General features: G+C 39.6%; 1 protein-coding gene and 1 long non-coding RNA gene across 11 annotated transcripts in view; one reads left to right on the top strand and one right to left on the bottom strand.

Annotated features, from left to right (window-relative positions):
* Window positions 1–14,919, bottom strand: part of LOC122766826 (multiple PDZ domain protein) — a 42,278-nt gene extending 27,359 nt beyond the window's left edge. For 5 of the 10 annotated variants that reach the window (XM_044022023.1, XM_044022024.1, XM_044022026.1 and 2 more), the window contains exons 1-15: window positions 14,834–14,914; window positions 12,346–12,431; window positions 10,786–10,952; window positions 8,207–8,368; window positions 7,780–7,919; window positions 7,310–7,523; window positions 6,869–6,991; window positions 6,490–6,684; window positions 5,768–5,870; window positions 4,858–4,946; window positions 4,028–4,268; window positions 2,035–2,121; window positions 1,627–1,706; window positions 1,286–1,432; window positions 570–722 (exon numbers count right to left, since the gene is read on the bottom strand). In XM_044022023.1, the coding sequence (XP_043877958.1) occupies window positions 570–722; window positions 1,286–1,432; window positions 1,627–1,706; window positions 2,035–2,121; window positions 4,028–4,268; window positions 4,858–4,946; window positions 5,768–5,870; window positions 6,490–6,684; window positions 6,869–6,991; window positions 7,310–7,523; window positions 7,780–7,919; window positions 8,207–8,368; window positions 10,786–10,952; window positions 12,346–12,361 (1,917 nt within the window). In that variant the 5' untranslated portion in view covers window positions 12,362–12,431; window positions 14,834–14,914. Of the gene's footprint in view, window positions 1–569; window positions 723–1,285; window positions 1,433–1,626; window positions 1,707–2,034; window positions 2,122–4,027; window positions 4,269–4,857; window positions 4,947–5,767; window positions 5,871–6,489; window positions 6,685–6,868; window positions 6,992–7,309; window positions 7,524–7,779; window positions 7,920–8,206; window positions 8,369–10,785; window positions 10,953–12,345; window positions 12,432–14,833 lie in introns of all 10 variants that reach the window. The other 5 variants (XM_044022020.1, XM_044022019.1, XM_044022021.1 and 2 more) reach the window with 2 other exon arrangements.
* Window positions 183–7,730, top strand: LOC122766830. The gene is made up of 5 exons (XR_006360111.1): window positions 183–405; window positions 2,706–2,778; window positions 6,262–6,316; window positions 6,469–6,633; window positions 7,280–7,730. It is a non-coding gene; the product is annotated as an uncharacterized LOC122766830 (long non-coding RNA).
* Window positions 14,920–21,136: the final 6,217 nt, after the last annotated feature.

Genomic DNA, 21,136 nt, shown 5'->3' with positions numbered 1-21,136 from the left:
TTTGGGATGGTGAGGCCTCAATGCATTATCACAGATAAAGCTGGGGAGATGAAAACCTGTTGCCCAAAGGGATGCTGCTTTTGATGTTTTATATATCGAGCAAACGTTGTTGGCTACTGCTGGTGAGGTATTCCTGGAATGGGTTTTAATAAACATTCAGCCTTCCCTGTCCATTGCTAAGTCTTAATCCATCGTGGATGACAACAGAGCAATTGACAGCACAGCCTAAGCTGGTAATCGCTGCTGGGCTGTGAAGTAGGAGAATAACTGCAGGAGTATCGCTGTCCAACCATATTCCCTTTCTTTTATTTCTTTTGTGAGGAAACATTTTTCACGATGCATTACTGCAAGTCAGAAAGATGAAGGGACATCTGACCCTGCCTAGATTCAGGGCTGCAGTGATCTGTAAGTAATATCACCTACATTATTTTAAAAAGCACACTTTTACAAACCAAAAAAATTATTACTTTTCAAAAATCAAGATCATTGTGAGGATGGGTATAAATAGTTTGTATTTCTGAATAGTATATATTACACATGCGTAGAGTTTAGTAATGCAAACGCAGTACCTGGAATTTGGGTGTGGATAAAGCCTCATCATCCATGTCAGTCTGCAGGTGAGGGGAGGGTCTACAGCAGGTGACGTACACACAGAGTGGAAGCTCCTTCAAGATTCTAACTACCTCCTTGTGGGTCTCACCGATGAGTGATATGCCATTGACCTGCGACAGAAAGTGTTAATCTCAGCAGAGAACAAAATCAAGTGCAAAAGCAGTGTTGACAGAATTGTTTGGTGTGGTGAGCAAACTGTAAACTCAGTATGAATACAATACTCAATAGTTGTGACATAGTATGTCCAGCAGACATCAAGCAAGATATGCACTCGATTCTTGGACAAACAAACTACTGCACATAGTAGTCTTGTTTACATTTCTATCACTCCACTCTACATCCACACACGTCTTTGCTCTGTTTGGCTAAAGCCCCTTGGAAAGAAATGAGAGGTTCTCTGTTTATGCCAGTAAATGCTGTAACACATTGTAATTCAACCTCGGTTAGTATTTGAAATCAATATGCAGTGATCATTCTGATACCTCAAACATACATGTGCTTTCTGTAACCACCACACAGTATTATTGCGATGTTATGCCACCCTATTAAGCAAAGTGGTTTACGAAATGCAATTAGAAATTGAAACCCCTGCAAATGGTGATTGCAAATATAATATAAACAGCTCCACACTGTTGGTCCTTAAGTGTTTTATTCCATTTATGTGACCACATACCTCAAGCAGTTCATCTCCATTGAACAGCTTGCCGCAGCGACCAACAGGTCCCTCAGGTAGAATAGAACGGATGTAATGATGCCCACTGTTGGCTTCCAGATTGATCCCCAGGCCACTGTTTGCACTAAACTTCTCCACTTGTGCCACCTGACACAGAAACAACAAATCACATCCATAAATACTGTATATTAATGACTCAGTCCCCTTGTCTGACAACTAAGGTCACGCTTGCATTTCTGGTACCTATTTACTATTATGAAGCCTTTGCCTTGGCGCAAAGCACTTTGCTAAGTACAATTGATGCACGAGAGAGAGGAATTCACTTAGAAAATTTGACTTACTATAACTTCATTACTTGGTCCAAGAATCTCCTGCCATTTTGCCATTAGTTCTTCTTCTTCAAAGAGTGTTAACTTCATCACTTGGAAAACATAACACAAAATAGTTGTATTAACATAATAAAATACACATAAAGGCAAATTTATGATTCATCATTCAGGGCCAGTAATGCAGGATAAATTAATTACTAAGTACTTTTCGTGTTTGAGACAAGCCCCACATTAAAGAAGGCTTTTATCTGCATCTATTAATTTTTTACTGCACCGTCTACAGCACCCATCTCTGTATTTTTCTTGCGTTGTTTGTTGCTAGCCAATGTGGTCCTGACAACAAGAATGTTTATCTCTCAGGTATGGGTGCCCGGTATCTTTTCTGGTCTACTTAAAAAAAAAAGAATCCCAGCCTCCTACCATGTTTGTCTTCTGGCAGCTGATCCATGGCTGGCTTGACATTGGATCCTTCACTCTTTGTCTGAAGCTGCTTTTTATCTGTGGTGACTGGAAACACATGATGAAAAGTGTTATAGAGAGAAGCAGCCAGCGGCACTGACAACTGACAGTGCAGGCGCCCGCACACACACACAGCCACTGGAAAAAGTAATCTGCTCACCATTTAAATGCGTGTATGCCTGCTAATACACACTCAATATGTACATTACTGCTGAATTTACAAATGTCTGCCAGTCTATTCATCTACTATTAGCTTCCAGAAAAGTACTGGCCTTTCCTTCTTTTTCCCATTGATTAACCTACACTACAGTAGCCCACCATGGTCTCATTTCTCGTGTCTGGGTTTAATTATCTTATCGTATTCTCATAATACCAAAAGAGATTTCTGTCTTTTTGCATTATTGTGCGATTGCACAGCTATTTGCAGGACTTTTCAACCTGCTATCTTTCCCTCTCTCCCTGTCAGAAACATTGACTGGTTTGGCATTGTCAAACTGGCAATCAGTGGCACCAGGAGAAATCCTGCTGCGCCGGTGGCCATGTCAACTGTCAAAACATCTGTAAGGTTTTTATCATCCTCACTTTACAACTGCCACAGTCTGAATCCAAATCTTTTGTATTTGTTTCTGCAGGTTTATGGGCTCCCACATCCTGGTGCTAAAACTGACCACTTTCAAGTGTCATAATTGGCACTTAACAACTGAGGTGAGTTGCAGACCTCACCTATAACTCAACAGTCAATTTCAATGTTATGCATATGGCATGTGGTATGTTAGGCATTGTGTAGGTTTGATATTTAAATCTAAGTCTGATGCTTGCTGTTGAGACTTTGAAATACAAACAAATGTGAAGCAAGGACAAACAAAGCAAAATCAACATTGTTCATTGCTTTGTTATGGCAGTATTCACAAGGTTAACATTTATTTGAAGGGTGGTTTCCATGAAAGATTGAAGTCATCCTGGCTGTTGTTGTTAGTGTTTGGTGGGAACAACACAGCATTTTCGAATTGTCTGCTTTTTGTTTTTCAACAGCAATGCGGGGGGTGGAAAATATTCTACACTGTACTACATCATTTTAGGCTCATAAACATGGCTGTAATGTCTAATATTGACCATCTAAGCAGTGACTAACAACTAAACGACACAAAAAGAAATCAATCACACTGATCTAATCACAAATAAAATCAAACAGCAGTGAAAGTAGAATCACCATCCACCTGAAATGTTTTTTTTCAACAATTAATACACGCAACTGATCATCATTCATGGTGTCAATGGAACACAGCAGCTGAGCAGACTGTCTAGGTCAACTAATATCTTCCTGATGAAAAAAAAATGGTTGAAAAAAGAATGTACATATTTCAGATCTAGTCAATATGTTAATGTACGTATCATTTATTTATTTGTTTATTTATTTCAACCACGACCTGCCCGCAATTCATTAAAAAAAATTTTTTTCATGCAAATCAAGCAAGATAGAGTGACAAATATCGCTCCCCCAAAAATCAATGAGCGATGGACTCACCAAATTATATAATTTAAAGCTTGTTCTGTCAGTGCAATGGAATACTAAAAGAAAATGGTGGCTTATATTTGAATTTGATAATTAATAACTACATTTCCATTTCCAATAACAACTCCCAGTTTCACATATTTTCACATATATCTTATTAGGTTATTTGAAGAGACATTTTCCTCATTACCTTATGCATGTCACATAATAATGTTGACATCAGTGTGGACTGTATTTCAGTGTAACTCAAGTCAATGTTGTGTGGAGAGAGTTCTGTTCCTGTGCTTTAACTGTAGCGATAAAAGTGACATGTTGACTCACAGGAAAATTACTCTTGACTGCATGATGGACACTCCTGTCTTTTTTCCTGACAGGACGATGACAAACAAAGGGTGTTTGTTCTATCCTTTTTGAATTTCTCTCACTTTCTCTCCTTCCTACCTTGAGTAGCCTCCTCAGCCTTCTTCCTCTCCAGCTCAAGCTCCCTAATGACGGAGCTTGAGCTGGTGGTGGGGATGGTGGTAGAAGTGGGCAGAATGGTAATACTGGGATCAATAGCAGGGGGAATCTCATCCGGCCTGAACCCCCTCCGGATCAGCTTCAGTTGGACTGTCTGGCCAGTGTGTCTGAGCACTTCCACAGCCTGTTGATTGGTGTATCCCTGTATGTCTACACCATCAACCTGCAGGGGGAGATTATTTGTGAGGCAAGGGATTAAATTAATGCACAAGAGCGTTGTTTGAAATTGAAATAAGATTGATGAAAGCAATTATAAACATCAGCAGGCAAACATAGAAACAGAATGCTGCATATTCCCATACATTTTAGCAATTCACTATATTAAGATCACTACGGACAGGTAACAACCCCATACGTTAATTAATTTGCGGGCGTCCCACGGCACATTATCATTTACACTTAAGAAGAAAATTCACACACACTGATGAAACATAGCAAAAATTGTCTCATGTTTCAAAAGATGCAAGAAATTACACACAGTCTAACTTTATGGTAAATGTCCTGCAGGAATTATATTAAGACTTAATGTCTCATTATGCTAATTTGAGACATTATGTTAATTGTATATTCAGTCACAAAAAAAAGCTTTGATTGTGAATTATTCAAAGTTATGTATCTCATAATTTCCCCTGTTGACTGAATGAGTGAATATGATCACTGTAATTGATAATACATAACATTTACTGCATATATTACCTCATGCCACCGAAGACAGAGGGAAAGGTACAAAGAGCATTAAGGGGCGTACTTACAGCTATTATCTGGTCTCCTACATGAATGCGGCCATCTTGATCTACGGCGCTGTCTTTTGTTACACTCTTAACAAAAATTCCAGACGGCTCTGTGCAGTCAGAACCAGACAAAAACATCACAGGGATGAAGAAAGGAGCAATGAATCATGACATTCAATGAAACCCAAGGAGAAAAGTGAACAGATGTTCCAGCTTGATGGTAGAATCAGTGCTAGAGAGCAAGTTTCATAATGAGTGATGTGATGAACATGGCACACTCGTACTTTAACAAACCGTCTTACTAAGGCACTATTCAAATATTTCAAGTGGACGAATATAACAGGTCATTGTAAAATGCTACGGCGCCAGTATATACTCACTGACTATACTTGTATAAAGCTTCATTCATTTTCCTTCCCTTTTTTTCTGAAGGCCTGTGGAAATTGGCAATAAAACACTTAGCCCACTTAAAAAATATTGAATAATGAGTTAATAGTAACACAATTTACAGTAAATAATTACAATACCCATAAGCATTTATTTGGAGTTGTGTTTCTGTTGTTTTGATTAATAATTTTATTAAATTCTAAGCCCTCGTTTGGACTCCAAATGAACAATGCTACCTTTTTGCTACATAGTTTTTACCAGCACATTTATGCTGTAAGTAATGCAGGTTAAATGCGGCTTTAACCTGGATTGATGAGCCAAGTCTAAATACCAAAATAATATCCTTAAAAACGCCACAACAGGCCACTGAGTAATAAAACTGAGGTTGTAACCATGTTTAAACTCTTTTCACATTACACATTCGATCTAGTGTGATTTAATGGGGCTTTTAATGTGTATTTTGTGAAGCATAGGTGTAATTAAAACGTCGAAATTATATTTTAAATCACCATCAACTGTGATAAGGTTATCTGCATTTTGTCACCTGAATTTTTATCTCCAACATATCCAGCAATAGTGATCCCCAGTCCCTGCGTGTTCTTTGCAAGACTGACATCAAACGCTTCAGTCTCATCTTCCTCATAGCCCTGTGAAAAGATTAATGGGAATGACACGTCAGCATCAACTAAACAAATAAAAGTAAAGTGTGATTTATTTGGCACCAGTGGAAATGCACTCAAGTCATCTGTCTACACTGCGTGGTCACCAAAATGCATTTTTCAACTCATTAACGAGTGCTTTGAGCCTGTCGGCCATAAAAAACATTGCTAACATGTGTGCCGTCAAAAAGATATGTTGTTGTCATTCAAATAGTGTGTCAGTGAGATTTATTCATGTTTCAGTGGGGCTAAAAGTTGGCAAGTGCCATAAAATTGATGTCTAAGTGCTGTTTCTGAGAAGGCACAGCAGTGTCTACACTATCGTGCACTAATGCTCATTCATTATAACCTGCAAAATTCTCTGATTTCATTTATCCAGGAATATCAAGATGTAAGAGGGAGTACAAACTGGAGATCAACAACCTGCACTCCAGGTCAGAAAATGTATACCTCAGTATATGCGTCATAGATCAGTCATCTTGACGCTTTGTTATCAAGACACTGCTCTTTATAGGGATACTTCAAATCAAGAAATCAACTCGATGATGAAAAAAATGTCCTGCATCCTGCTTTTTTTGGTTGACAGTACTATAGCAGCCACTCTCACCTGTTGTTCAGTGACAGTGGGGAGCACCACCGGCATGACAGCAGAGGGAGTCTCGTCTACAGGACCTCTGGTAACCACCAGCTTCACCCGATTGCCACACTGCCTCAGGACCTGGGCCACCTGCTCACTGCCCATGCCACACAGGTCAGTGTCACCAATTCTCAAGATGTGGTCCCCACTGCGCAGGCGGCCATCCTGAAGTAAAAAAAAACAGTGGTATGTGTTTTTTTGGGGGGGGGGTAATAATGGTTATTACCAAATAAGACTGAGTGGTGGCTTATTTTGTGCTTCCTCACAATTACCTTCTTCTCGCTCCAAAACAAATTAATCAAAATTTCAAAAAAAAAAAAATTAGGCAGAGATGCATTCATGCAATCACCTGATCAGCTATGCCTCCAGGAAGGATGGTTTTGACAATAACCCCAGTGGTCTTGCCTCCGACAATACCGAATCCAAGGCCTGTGCCATCGTTGACCAGTTCAATTGTCTCCACGTGTTGCCACTAGTAAAATTCAACAAGAAGAAACATGAAGACTAATGAGAAATGAATTGGCTCAGCAATGTCGCTAAAACATCAGATGTGGTTGTATGTGCAGATGGTGGTTTCCATGTTATGAAGTGCAATCTAATGTGAGTTAAGAACACCATCCTGACTGTGAGTTGGCCTGTGTATGACAAACAGAAATGTGTATTCTTGGCATGTGCAAACTCTTTCAGCAAGACTTTATATCGCTGTGTAAAGGTCTTATCAGAGCATGAACCCTGCATATTGTTTCCAAATGTCTTACAGAGAACCGTTTGCTTTCTGAGTGTATTTTACCGCACTGGAGTTGGCTGACACTGTACTGGCAGCAGAGGGTGTGCGGGACACCACAGGACTGGCCAGCTGAGGTATTGGGCCTCTAGCAATTGTGAGCTGCACCCTCTCTGAAGCAGTCTGCAGGATGCTAATAGCCTGCTGATGGGTCACTGTTTGGTCCAGGGGCTGGCCATTGATGGCCAAGATCTGGTCTGCCTCTTTGAGCTTTCCATCGCTGTATGGAAAAGAAGAGGAGTCGTTTAGACACGGGCATGAAGCAATTTATGTTGTCAGAGCCTTGAAGATTTCAGAATCTGACACTTTAATGTTAGTATCCTTGTAGTTGTAGCACAAATGTATCACATATAAACTCAAACTTTAAATTATGGGTGAAAACATTTTTTTATAAATACTGTGAAAACATCTGAATCAGTCTTAGAAATCATTGTCCTTGTGTCTCTTTGAAAGGGTTGCTCTGTGTTCGTACGTACCAATGTGCCACACTTCCCTGCTGGATTTCTTGGATGAAGATGCCAAGCTCTCCGCGATTCTCACTTTTGAGACCCACCACACTGAAGCCCAGACCTCCTGACAACGGCTTCTGCAGCTCCACATGAGTCACATAGCGCCCCTGTGTAATGCATACACATATACACTTTGAGCCCTTGCTGATACATTATTGCATCAAAGCTAGAAGCAGCTCTTAGAAGTCTGTTTGAAGTGCCACAAGAGAGAAGAGCACTGTCTATAGTCTGAGGTTCTCATTTCTGACTGTCTTTAGATATTTGTTTTGGGTTGGAACTCAATCTATCTGCTCACAGGTGAGGTGGATCAATGTTAAAACAATCTTAACATTTAAAAGAAAAACATGTGGTTACATCGGTAACAATTGTTTTCATCAGCAACAGTTGGCCATACCTGTGCCATGGACTGAATGATGTGTTCAAATTCTTCAGATGATGTCCTGCCATTAATGTGTGTGGCAGCAGATGTATCTGAATGGGGAACATGGCTTCCATTGGGCTTCACTGTTGCGATGTGTTCCACAGGGTCAGTCCCACGTGATGTCGGGACACTCCCCTGGAAAAACAAGCGGACACGTAGTTTGTGAGTGACATTGTCAAATGCGAATTGGTGGATCAGTCGAATATGCATTTTGTGTCTGTGTAGGTGTCTAAAATAATTCCATAAAGGATTATAGAACAGACCAAAAGCCAAAGACGGTGAAATGTCCTAACAATGAACACAAACATTTAATTTTAGACAACAAAAGCTGAATTTTGGGTGTCTAACATGACTGGGATCACAGATAGTTTATAATTGTCCAATGACGATTAGCTGGATCTATGGCAGCCTAATCTTTAATGGCACTTAGCTGATGTTCCAACAGTGACTAAGCTCCAAAAACAATATTTCTGTCATGGTGTGGGGGGAAATAACATCACTGGCCATCTGGATGCCTTAATGCGCTTGGGTTTTAATTACTGCAATGACTTTACTTTTGTGACAGATGAATTACAAGAATGCAAAAACTATGTGAAAAAGTGTTTTTCCCCCATTTCATTTGCCAAAGGCCATAATGTTTATGGCCGTCTGAATTGGATTCTCTTTAGATGGTCACAATTAATTGTTGTGATACTGTATTTGGCAAGATACTGACAAGCAGAAGCTCTCCTTGTGAATGTGTGCGTGTGTGTGAGGAAGTTGACTGCAACTTTCGGAGCTTTAGAAACATGTACAGTAAAACTGTGGCTCCATTAAACAAAGTTCCAAATTAGTCTTCGGGAACAGAATTCCACTGGACAGTGCTGCAGAGTGCAAACAAAACCCAACGGGCTGGGCTAAGTTAGCGTAGCATGCTCCTAAGTTGCTGTCCTCATGCATAAGCTTTGTTAGCTGGGGCCTTGCTAAGAGGATTAAAGTTCCAGTTTGGTTCTTGCACATTTAAGAAATTGTTTCTGCCCCACTTCACACAGTGGCAGCGACCTCTTTCTCATTGGAGAGCGGGGCTTTGTCACCATAGCGACATGGGCCGAGCAAGACCTAACTAGCTGAGCCAGACGACAGTGGGTGTGTATTAATGTGTCTGACTCTTGTCTCACAACAAAACACAAATTCCACACTTTCTCCTAATTGTGACTGTGCTTAAGGAGGTCAAACAAGTGCTGCTGGGTTAGGAAACTAATATATGTGTAAATTTATTTGTTGTAGTTTCTGAACTATCACTCTTTCCTTTGTTTACAATGTGGAATGAACCCACATAATATATGGGGTTGGCTACTTGATACATTTTGCTAATGCACAGCACACAGATATGCAGGAGTGGTCCCTCTATGTATCAAGCTAAAACACCAGCATACAAAAATGCCAGCAGGGCTTTCATAATCTAAATTCCACTGAGGGTAAAAGGCTCTAGCATCTCTGCCTCCCACTGCATAGCTGAAATATTTCTGTCTCTATTTCTCAAATGTTTAACCCAGCCTTTTTCCACTGTGCTTTAAGATTTGCTCCTTCCTTCTCTCATATGTTCAATTCTCAATGGGGAGAATTAGCTTGGAAAAAGGTTCCAGACTTAGACCAACTATCTCTGCTCAGGAACCATAATAATATTTATCTAGCGTGTGTGAATCCTGACAGCAATTTGGCCACAGCAGCAACATTACTGGGGATGGGGACGTGAAGGGGTCAGGGTGTGTGTGTGTGTCTTGACACGAGCCATAAGCAGAATCAATGAGGTCGACCGGGGAAATGGCAAGAGCAGGAATTTCAATTTCGCACTTTTCTGCATATTGTTAAGGTTATCATGTAGCCAATGATGATAGACTGCTACACAAAGCCACTCAATTCTGAGTCTTTTTAACTACAGGCTTTACACCTGAAGACACCGCTCAGTATCAGAGAAGATTCAGTATTATAACTAACACCAACACAAATATACACAATTTTGAAAAAAATGCAACTAGCAAATGGTCTGTATTTATATTGCACTTGTATAGTCTTTATCAGTCAAAGCTGCTTTACACTCACATTCACCCACACTTTCATACAGCACATCTATGTGCAGCACATTTTTCTATCACCATCACTCATCTTTCAAACACATTCACACATGGCTGGCAAAATGGGGTTAAGTGTCTTGCCCAAGGACACATCGGCCACAAATAACAGGAATCAAACACACAACCTTCAAGTTGAAAGACGACTCACTGTACCACTGAGCTACCGTCCAGAAAAGATTAATGAGAACATGCCAATGAGCTCTAATTTCTCACACACAAATTAGGATGCTGCCATTGTAGAACTTTAAATTACTCTAACTAAATTCTTTACTCTTATGACCTTCCATGGTGCTTTAGTATGCTAGAAACCCAGTAGCTCTCCTTTGTTTCCAGCATTCTTTGTGATCCCAGCCTGGATGGTGTTTGTATGAGTAAATAAAACCCAAACAGATGTTCATTGCTTCCTTCCAGATACCTGGCTCTAGAACTTGAGTTTACCTGCTCTCTGAGATGCTGGACAGACTTCTGCAAGGCCAGTATTTGGTGGAAGAGGGGGCTCTGGAGCACTGATTTGAGCAGACTGAGCTTCTCCTCAGCAGGCACCTCCCCACGCTCCTTCAGTTTGGCCTGGAGACGCTCCACCGCCTGCAAGGCACGCTGTGTATCTGCAAGCCGTCGAATATTTCAGTGACAGCCGGAGAGAAGGAGTGGATGCAGAGAGAAGGAGGTGTGGGGGAGATAGAGGTGGTGGGAAAGAAAGTTTATCAGTACAAGGCAGAGATAGTAAAACAGGGCAGGGTGAGAGGAAATTATGTTTTGAACTCGGCTAAACACGCTTTATAATTTTATATTCTGTAATATGCTTGTTAAAAATATATAGTTTCCCTAACCATTCCTCTTTTATTTAACAGTGGCATGTATATAAAAATGTAAGTTTTTTCCAGGAAAGCAAGGTCTTGTTTTTTGCCTTTAGGGTCAATTGTAGGATGCACAGGATCATGGAAGGAATATCAAGATGAAAACTCATAAGAACCAGGCTCACCACAGTTTGCTTGCTGGACCCTGCCTTAGTCCCACAAGCAACTCCACAGTGGCTTGTTAGTGAGTTTCAACCAACCTAACATCATCTGGACAAAAGTCAAGCAATGTCTGAGACTCACTAACTGTGACTAACACCTAACCGTGTGTGCAGAGTCTGCAGATGGTCCAAAGCACTTTTCACACAGATGCATTGCTGTTTAAACAAAGGTCATAAACAAGCCAATACACTTTATTTTTCTGTTTGCCACTGGCACAGTGCAGGTGATTATATAATTTTCATTGCTTTTTCACCCCAATATGCATGATGAGCTGTCCACACCAAAGTGTGACAAGTGTGTGTGTGTTAGCATTTTTGTTCAAACCTTCATGTTATGATTGACCGTATAAGATAACCATTCCTGGCTTCTTGAGAGTGACCACAGACAGCTTTAAAGGAAGAAGCTGGCATCAGCAATTTGGCTTTATTTCTTGACAGTTGGATAAATAAATCTCAATGAGACAAACAAACAATCAGAAATATGGCAACATTATCAGATATGGCAACATCGCCAGTCCACAAGCCTTTCACTGAATCCAGGGCCTCTTGCGCTGGTTCAGAAAACACACAGCAGGAGCCAAATGTGGGATGCAGAGCCAGCAAAGACGGACACCCAACTATCTAGGCCAAATGCCTTTCCAAAAACTGCTCATTTAAAAAATTAAATTGGAAATACAGAAAACAGCGAAAGTGCAGCAGCAGTATTTCATTTTGTGTCGTATTTATCATCGTCATTTTGAATCTCAATTAGACTGAGTGTTAATGTTGGAGTCAGAATTATGTAATCATGTCAACACTCGGCACTCAAGCTGGGTCTGAGTCAGGGACAAAAGTACTTTGATACTGGATACTGAGCTTTACCCTGTTGTAAACCATTAGTTATGTGCTAATTCACTGAACACATATATCCCAAACCCATAATAACTCTAACTCAGTAAGGTGTATGCTGTGCCACGAAACAACACAAAATAATGACTTACCCATTGTTTCAATCATTTCTGTATCTCCAGATAAATGGGATTTCTCCCCATTGACTGCTTATTCACACTCTCTCTTTTTTCAAGGCCTGAAAAGAGCAAAAATAACATGACACACATTCAGTCACATAGTTTTCAAATTCCAAAATGCACTCTATACAAACAGGAAGTAGAGGCTCTAAATTCTACTTCAACTTCAAAAAACATTCCATCTTCAAAAGGTCAACATCAAAGTGAAAATGGATTAATTTCTTTTCTGTCAGGCCCATATTTATCTCTGCAAATAGAAAAATTTAGAAGAACCATTGCACAGTAGAACTGTAAGCTATTTGCTGGGGCCCAGTCCAGTGGTCGTGGCAGTTTGAGGACACATCTACTGTAGGTTCTTGCTTCTTTTTTAATTGTCTTGTTGTTGTTGATGGATCAACAGCTTAATTAATTCAAATTATTGGCTTTCACTGAATACACTTTGGCATTAGTTTTTTTTGTCTGAACGATCATCTGTGCCACTCTAATCAGACAAATATAGTTACATAGCTATCAATAATCAAAGAAAGGCCAACAATGTCATTGGTTACTTGAAAACCATCATTAAACTATTATTTCAGTCTCTAGAGGTACAGATGTTTTATTTATTTTAATATCAGCGAATTATGCATCATAATACACTGACAGCAAGTATTTGAACAATCTTTTTTTCATCCTGAGATATGTGACACTGTATATTCACAGTCAGCTTATACAGAAATAACAGAGAGAAAATGAAATTATTTCATGCTCTGTATACAAACAGAATTAAATAAAGCTTGCTGCTTTATTTGTGTCCCACCTTTACAGTTTAATCATAACACATGGAGGTTTTTATGTTTTTATACAGGACTAACACTTTTATTGAAGGTGTGATGCTGTCATCTCCCATTTCAGCGACATCATACTTGAGTTTATAAGTGGCTTTGTCACAAGCGTGACATGACTCGGAGGCATTACACGATTAAAGCAGACTGGTAAGATAATTAAAGGCCATGTACTGACTCTTAGAATAGCTGCAGTTACTTCACTTGTGGCAACAGGATCACCTCAGTGCTGGTTTGTTGATGCTCATTTCATTTTGGTTCATCTGCTGTGTTTCCAAACTTCAAACTAAAAAAATATGGCTTTCTAAATAGAGTATTTTGCACCTTTGCAATATCGTACAAACTGTAAATGATTCAGAATCCAGTAATGTCACACACAATGTCACGCCATTTAATTAACTGTCTGACTACCTAACTACCCAAATGCACATTCTTATCATTATCAAATATGATCTTAGGCTTTGAATAGTTTGTCTTTTGAAGATACTAAATTATGTGTTTTTACTCTGTTTTCCAAGAAGCTATTACAAAAATACAAAAAATGGTGTTCATTGTAGTACTGGTAATAGATTGTAAATCAACGCTGGTCAATAAAACAATAAGTATATGTATAACAATAGGTTTGATATTTTGAGATAAAAACAAAACAAACCTATACTATTTTGCTCTTTAAAGGGCCAATCTGTAATGTCTGTCACCAGAAGAGACATTTGTTTGTAATTAGATATCAATAAGTGATGCACTAGTGTTAATTTCTTTCATACAAACAATTAAAACCATAATTCAGTAGCCTCTTTTTAACCTTCACCCAGAACCAAAAATCCATCATTAATTAATGAATCTGACATTTACCATGATAATTATTGGTATTTATAAAGCATTTTAGTCATATTTAATGTCACATTGCTCAGTCCTGTAACAAGGTACCTTCACGCAAACAGCAGAAGTGAACATCCACATATGCAGTGGGTTATAATGATTCACACAAGGCCTAACACCTTATTGTTGGACTTCAGCCTAATTTACTGTGAAGCTTTAATGTGCCATTTTCCTCAGTCAAATCATATGAGCGGCCACAGGCAGCTGATAACGGGTTGTCATTTTATCCAAAATACCAGCTAATTTCGGTCATCTACATCACTGGTGGTGACTTCCTCGCGGTAATAAAAGGTTTGTAACAAAACAAGTGCGTTTGTAGTTCGTAAATGAAGTCGGGGCTGTCTTTATTTTGAATATATAGTCGCCGAAGCAGCGCAGACAATCCGCTTTTCTCAACTCCTCCTCCTCCTCCCCATCTCATCCATGGAGCAAGAAAGCAACAGGCTGCCGACCAGAGGAAGACAGTGGAGCAGTCAAAATAGTAAACATTTACGTTTAAGAGGACAACAGACGTCAACTGCGTGTATTTACAGTTCTAACACACTCGGTATGAGACGCTTGAAGCTATTTAAATCCCGTCTTTCCTGCTTTAGTCGTGGCCCCACCGCGGCAACAGGCGTCTCACAGTATTTTCCCATGATTAGCGGCCGTGTAGCGAACTAAAGCGACTTTTGCGAACAAAACTCAACTTTGTAATTAACTGCAAAACATCCAGAAACTTTTCAAGAAGCGAAACTTGTCGGAAAATGTCTACTTACATGAGTGAGAAGCCTTTGGTTTCCCGGCGGGCAGGGTCCTAGCCTATCCTCTGTTGTCCTGCGGCTAACGGCGCTCTGACTGGGGCTTAAAGATGGGGCGTAGTGTAACTCGATCCTCCATCCATCTTCAGCGGCTCACACACACACACACGCACACAGAGTGGAACTGGGGCTGAAGCGCCACTTGCTGGCTGCCCTGATAACCAGGCCCGATGTCAAACATGGCTCCCACTTTCAATATCATTAAGGAATACTAAAATCACTCCAACGTGGCTAATTAACACATTTTAAGATGTTTGCTGTTGCCTTAAAGGTACATTATGTAACATTTAGGACGGTTTATTGGAATAAATGTAATCCACTACGCATACATATGTTAGTGCATTAAAATCACGTTGTAGCCTTTTACATATAGCCTATTATATATCTTGCTTTAGGAAAGCCGCCATCTTGTGCTGCCACATTGCTTTAGCATCCTGTTTTCCATTATTACTTCAGTACATTAACGTGGGTGGTGTCTACATAGCATGCCATGACGTCTTTTTATGTGCGATATAATCACACAGATTATTGACGGGAAAAGCAGTTATTTTCGGTGTACTGAATCATTAGGATCAGTTAATTAAAAAGGTTTGTTCACCGAATTGTTCAGTACTCAGTCTGACACTAATCACTGAACTAAAATACGGCTGAACAGGTTGTGATTAGGCTCACGTGACAATCCCTTTCTTTAGGCAGTTCTGTTGCTATTTAACAGACTCCTCTATTAAATATTTTGATTTTAGTCCTTGTTGGAGAACACATATTTCGGGATTTTTAAGTCATTTCAACTGATCTACAGTTGGGTGTCGTCTGGTTTCATTCTTGTGTCGGACATTGTGCTCATGACTCTGTCAAAGAAGACCCTCTCTGTCAATTAGTGGCCGGCAATGGACAAGCAAATGGAAAAGTGCATTTTCATTGATGAACAGCTTAGTGTATCATCCAGTTTGTACATTATTTGTATTTCAAATATAAATTTGATCAAACCAATCAGGGAACAAGAATCTGCATCACATATTGGTCATTGGCTGCCCTGTTGGTGGGGTCCATAGAAAACCCAATATTTGAAAACCTTTTTCACTGCAGACAGTTTGACATGATTTGTAGGGAAACCAAGTGTTACTGATAACATTTATAGTGTTCAGTTCTCAGTGAGCCCAAGGAAGCTCAATGGAATTCAACCTTCATTGATTTACACCTGTGCTTTTCTTATAGCCAGCTGCTCAGATGCTATGAAAAACACCCATTGAGTCAGAACCACAAGCAGACTACTGCTCTATTGGAATATACAGTTTGTCCCTTCATTTTCTGTCCCAAACCTTAATGAAACAGATGTTTTCTTTTTAAAAGCAGCTGCATTTTGTTCATGAAAATCCACAAAAAATATAAACTTATATAGTTGCCCAAAAGCAAAATTCCAAGTTGTTGAAGGTATCACTGTTGTCATTAAATAGGATTTATTGTTGGACTCATAAGAAAACCAGACCAGAATTTTAAATTGAAGTTTCCACAAATATAGCTGCAGGAGATTTAGGCTCTGTGTTAGATTTGTGTTGAGGTTTAATCTCTTTACTCTTTTTTTATATGACTATAGTAGCAATTTGTGAACAAATACATTTGGCAAATCAGGGCCAGTGGTATGTGGAGGTCTTGCAAGAAAAAGACCATAATGAAAGAGGAATGGGCCAAGTGCAACATACGGTTTATCTGTCAACCACATGTTCACTCACTCACTACACTTACTATGCAAGCAAGACATCAATTGTACTCCCACACTCTTATGTACACAGATGATTCTGGCACCCTCACAAGTATGTAACTCGTTAATATACTGTATGTCAGTAATAAACCTTCAAATGTATGGTGTACATTTGATCTCAAATGTTAATACTTTGGCCTAGGCAGCTCTTGGGAAAAATAATTATCTGTCTCTTGCTGATAAGCTCATGCATGACTGCAGACAGCAGTTTTTACATGCTGATTATTTATAATATGGACTGTTACTTCAAATTAAATGTTTTGAATGCCCACTGAAATAGAGGCTGTTGACACCAAAATATTTTTTATTACATCTGCATTGTTATTTAATTTCATTGTAAAGCAAAGGGGATGGCATTTTGTGTTTAGATGAGCATTACCAAGTTGTTTTTCTTTGACCTTTGACCCCAGTCCAGACGTTTTTGCAGTCATGGATCAACACCTCAGAGCACAGCAGGAAGGTCGCCTGGTAAGAAGTCATTTCAGCCAGAGGGAGGGGGATAAAAGCTCCTTTCAGGAAGCTGATACTGACTAAATCCTTTCAACATTTATATCTTCTGCTTTCCTCTTATTCACCCCGTAACTCCCCTCTTACGCTGACAATAAGCCACTTTTATGTGGGAGGTCTGATTCAGCCAAACACTAAAAAAAGAAAAAAATGAAATGAAAGACAATGGAAGAAAAAACATCTCAGCTCAGTGCTCAGCAGCTTCAGTGTTTTGTATTTTTGTACCTGCCTATTACAGGCCTCCAGCTGTAATCTTTGTTTGAGCCCACTTTGTAGCACGAGACACCAAATCTGATAATTGAATACAAATCTTCATTGTGTGTGTTGTTTGAGTACTTCTTACGCCCCTCTTGCTCACTTTCACATTATTCTGAATTTCTTCATTTCATTTGTCCTTTTTATATTGTCCCAATTTATCAAAGTTACGGCAAAGGCTCAATAGCTGGGTTTTAATGCAATTTCTTCTGTGTAAAGTGTTATATAAAAATACATTTTTAATGTGTCTTTTTATAATGATATACTTTCTAACGTTCAATCAGATATGAATGATAAAAACAAGCATTAAGAGCCAATTCAGTGTCCTAATAACACATTAACTTGCATAATAAGCTATTGCACATGATAGCTAAACACACAACCCATTTGTTGATAAATAACAGTCACATTTTAGTTTAGATTAAAAAAGAAAAAGAAATACCAGGTACTATCACTAACGGAAAAGCAGAAAAAAATGACTAAAGTCCTTTTAGTGCTAGAACTGTGTGGAAAAATGCCATAAGTGCACTTTCACTTAATTTTTTCATCCGAAAATGTATTTGACAAAGTTTACCTTTCTGATGACCAGTTTAGTGTATTTACTTATTGAAACAAATCAACTAAAAAGAATCTGCTTCACAGTCATTGGCTGCATTTGTCTCCATGGTTGATCTGGGGCCAGTTAGCTGGTGTGATTATTTGGTAAATGCTTTAAATTGACAGGTCAAAATGTCTTCACCTTGTGCCGGCCTCTTACATTTATATACCTTATCGGATGCTGTTTGATCTTAGGTTCATGTGGAGTCTAATCATGGCGGTGATTATTCAAGGTCACAAACAAAATAAAATGATAACCTCATCTGCTATATGCACGATGTCAGCGCCTGCAGAACACAGGTACTCACTTTCTGATACCATGCTTTATTGGATACCAGCTAGGTGTATGAAGTCATACAGTGTAATAAAGAAATGCCCTGAAGGAATTACAAATTCAACGACTGAGCCATATTGCCAGACTGAAAGCTGACATTGTCTGCCAGCCTTGATTTATTGCCAATAAAGCCATCAACATCGAAACAGCCTTTGAAATTATAACTTCCCAAAAGATGTACAAAGGCTCATAGAAGGAATCAGACATCATCGGTTTATTTTTCCATACAATTGTGAACTCGGTCCTTTCATTATCATTATTGCACTCAGTGAACCTCATTTTCAGTAATGTACACTACTGCATTCATATACTGTCGGGGTCAATGGTATTAAATAGCACAAAACAAAAGAAGAACCTAAGAGTTAGGACTTAAGAGTTTGATGATGCTGTGCCTTGGGGGGAATGGTAGCTTTGTGTCAGTAGGTCTATGGGGTTAGAAGCTTAAACATTGGAAGTGTGGCCCGATAGTCTTGTAGAGGAAAGGTCACATGGGCCATAGTTAATCAATAGGTCTGTTCCTGTTGGGAATGTGAATGTGCTGATGAACTCGAATGCCAGTCTAGTGGATACTCTTGGAGATTTTGGAGACTTGACTGCTTATGTTGGCAACAAATACTTTTGACTTGGACTGTGTGCCCCAAGTGAGGGCAGAGGGTCATCACAATCAGTCAACATCTGCCTCTTGGCATAAATGTGCCCACGTCATGCCATGCCAATCCAGACATGAAAATCAAATCATTTATACCCATTTTCTGATCTATGACTCATTTAAACTGCCTTGTGTAATTCATGATAAAGGTAAAACAATGGCAGACATGTTACAAAATAACAAAAGAAACCCATGGCATAACAACAAGATTAGCAACTGAATCAATGTGGCACTTTGTGTGGTTTATTGAGCCTAGCATGTGTCTATAGGACTAATGGATAGTTTAACACCTCTATTTTAGGTCTTTATAACTTTAAATGTGCATCAGTTGAAAATGAAAGAGTTCTGAGAGCAGTTAAAGCCATATAGACCGGAAGCTCCAATTAACGCTGCGTGTGTGTGTATCTGCGTCATTACCTCGTTTATGAAACCCTAAAGTTTCAGAACAAACACTTCAGCCACTGCTGAGAAAATAGGGTTTTATTGTTTTCCTGGGCTCTGTGAAGCTGATCGGCACTTCCGTAGGTTGATATCGTCATCAGAAATCCTCACCACTCCTCTCACCACCGTAGCGCCTCCTGGTGCGGGCACTAGTCCGGGCACAGCCGGTTGCGTACATTCAACCGCAGAAGAAGAAGAACTACTCTTGTTGTAGCTGCTGAGATGCAGAGCATCCACCGTGCCAGAGGGGGAGCTGTGTATCTGAGAGCTGGCCTACCAATTACGTCACTTCCAGGTACCTGGCCAATCACAGGACAGTGGGAAAGCTCTCATTGGCTGGCCAATCACAACACAGTCCACGTTCTGGGGGTGTGGTTTTTGTCTGAAACAGCGCAGCTGATGAGAGCGTTAGTGAGGAGATATTTTGATCAGCTCGTTTGCAGCGAGTAGGAGGTTTTTGACGATAAAAACAAGTTAATATATGTAAGTAGACCTCCATAACTAACATATATGTGCGATACAAGCATTCAATGTCAACTTTAAATGAAGCACGGACTGTTGGGTGCCACTCAAAGGCAAGGGCCTGTCAATGCAACCTGAGTGGTGGTCGGTGAGGCAAGCAGCAGTGCTGCATAATAGCAGAAAAAAGTCCTTTTATTTTTAAAAGTCTGATGGATTAATGATAACTTCAAAGTTTGGCCACAGTGTGCCCCTTTTTTTTATGGCAGACACTTTGAGTGGTCAGAGTAGAAATAGCACAAGCGAATAACTCCTGACTACTTGGATTAAACAGAGACATCGTTAACATTATCACTAACACCTGTGCTTCTCCACTGCTGTGAAGAAGGCCTATTAAACGGCAAGTATTGGTCACTGCTGAGGAAGAAAAGGTCGGAGATGTTTGATTTACCCAAGGTATGTCTCGCACCTAATTATCGTCTTTTCTTTTCAGACTTCATTATTGATCAGTTTCAAGTCAAAGAGCATTTGTTTGACAATTATTAACATGATTTCAACACAAATAACGCTATCTTTTTTATCTTATTGCTGTGTTCTAGAGGTATAAAATGTGAAAGAAAGGAATAAAAGACTAAGTGGGTTTTACAACTGCTCAGGCAAACAAAGATAGCAGCCTCCTGGAGGCAACAGCGTTTCCAGAAAACCTTTTAGGTGTTTAAGTTTAATTTTAGAGTCACTGTGTCCTGCAACTCTCTGCGCTAAACTTTAAAAACACAGTCAGCAATGCCTGTTGTGATGATCATGAAGTGTCTGTAAAAATGTTTTTAAGTCACTTTGGAGGCAGTGGCTGTCATGCTGTAGGTGTGACAGACTGGAAAATAGTGCATCATGTCAAGAGTCTGTGAGAAATGTTGGCTGTGACGCACATGACTGTCAGCTATATTCGGAGGTTTATGGACGTAATTAATTAATGTCGTCTTGTACCGAGTAAAATTAAAACTAACTCAACAAATGTCGAGTTATCATCAAGTGTGTCAGAGGAAACATGAAAACCTAATTAATCACAGTATAGTTTGATCAGCTATTCAACATTGTAGTTTGTTTTTAAATGCCTTCGGCACCTTTTGTTGTAGCAGATAATAGCTTTCAGTTATGCACTATTCTGTCTTTTTATAGGTCCCTTTTGGTCCTCGCCAACTCCTGAGGAGAATAACCTGCTGCTGGATAAGCTGAATGCCAATCACCAGTTCACCGACTACG

Source organism: Solea senegalensis, linkage group LG3 (assembly GCF_019176455.1).
Source record: "Solea senegalensis isolate Sse05_10M linkage group LG3, IFAPA_SoseM_1, whole genome shotgun sequence".
Taxonomy (NCBI): Eukaryota; Metazoa; Chordata; class Actinopteri; order Pleuronectiformes; family Soleidae; genus Solea; species Solea senegalensis.
The sequence above is the reverse complement of the archived record's forward strand: the minus strand, read 5'-3'. Positions and strand labels throughout refer to the sequence as shown.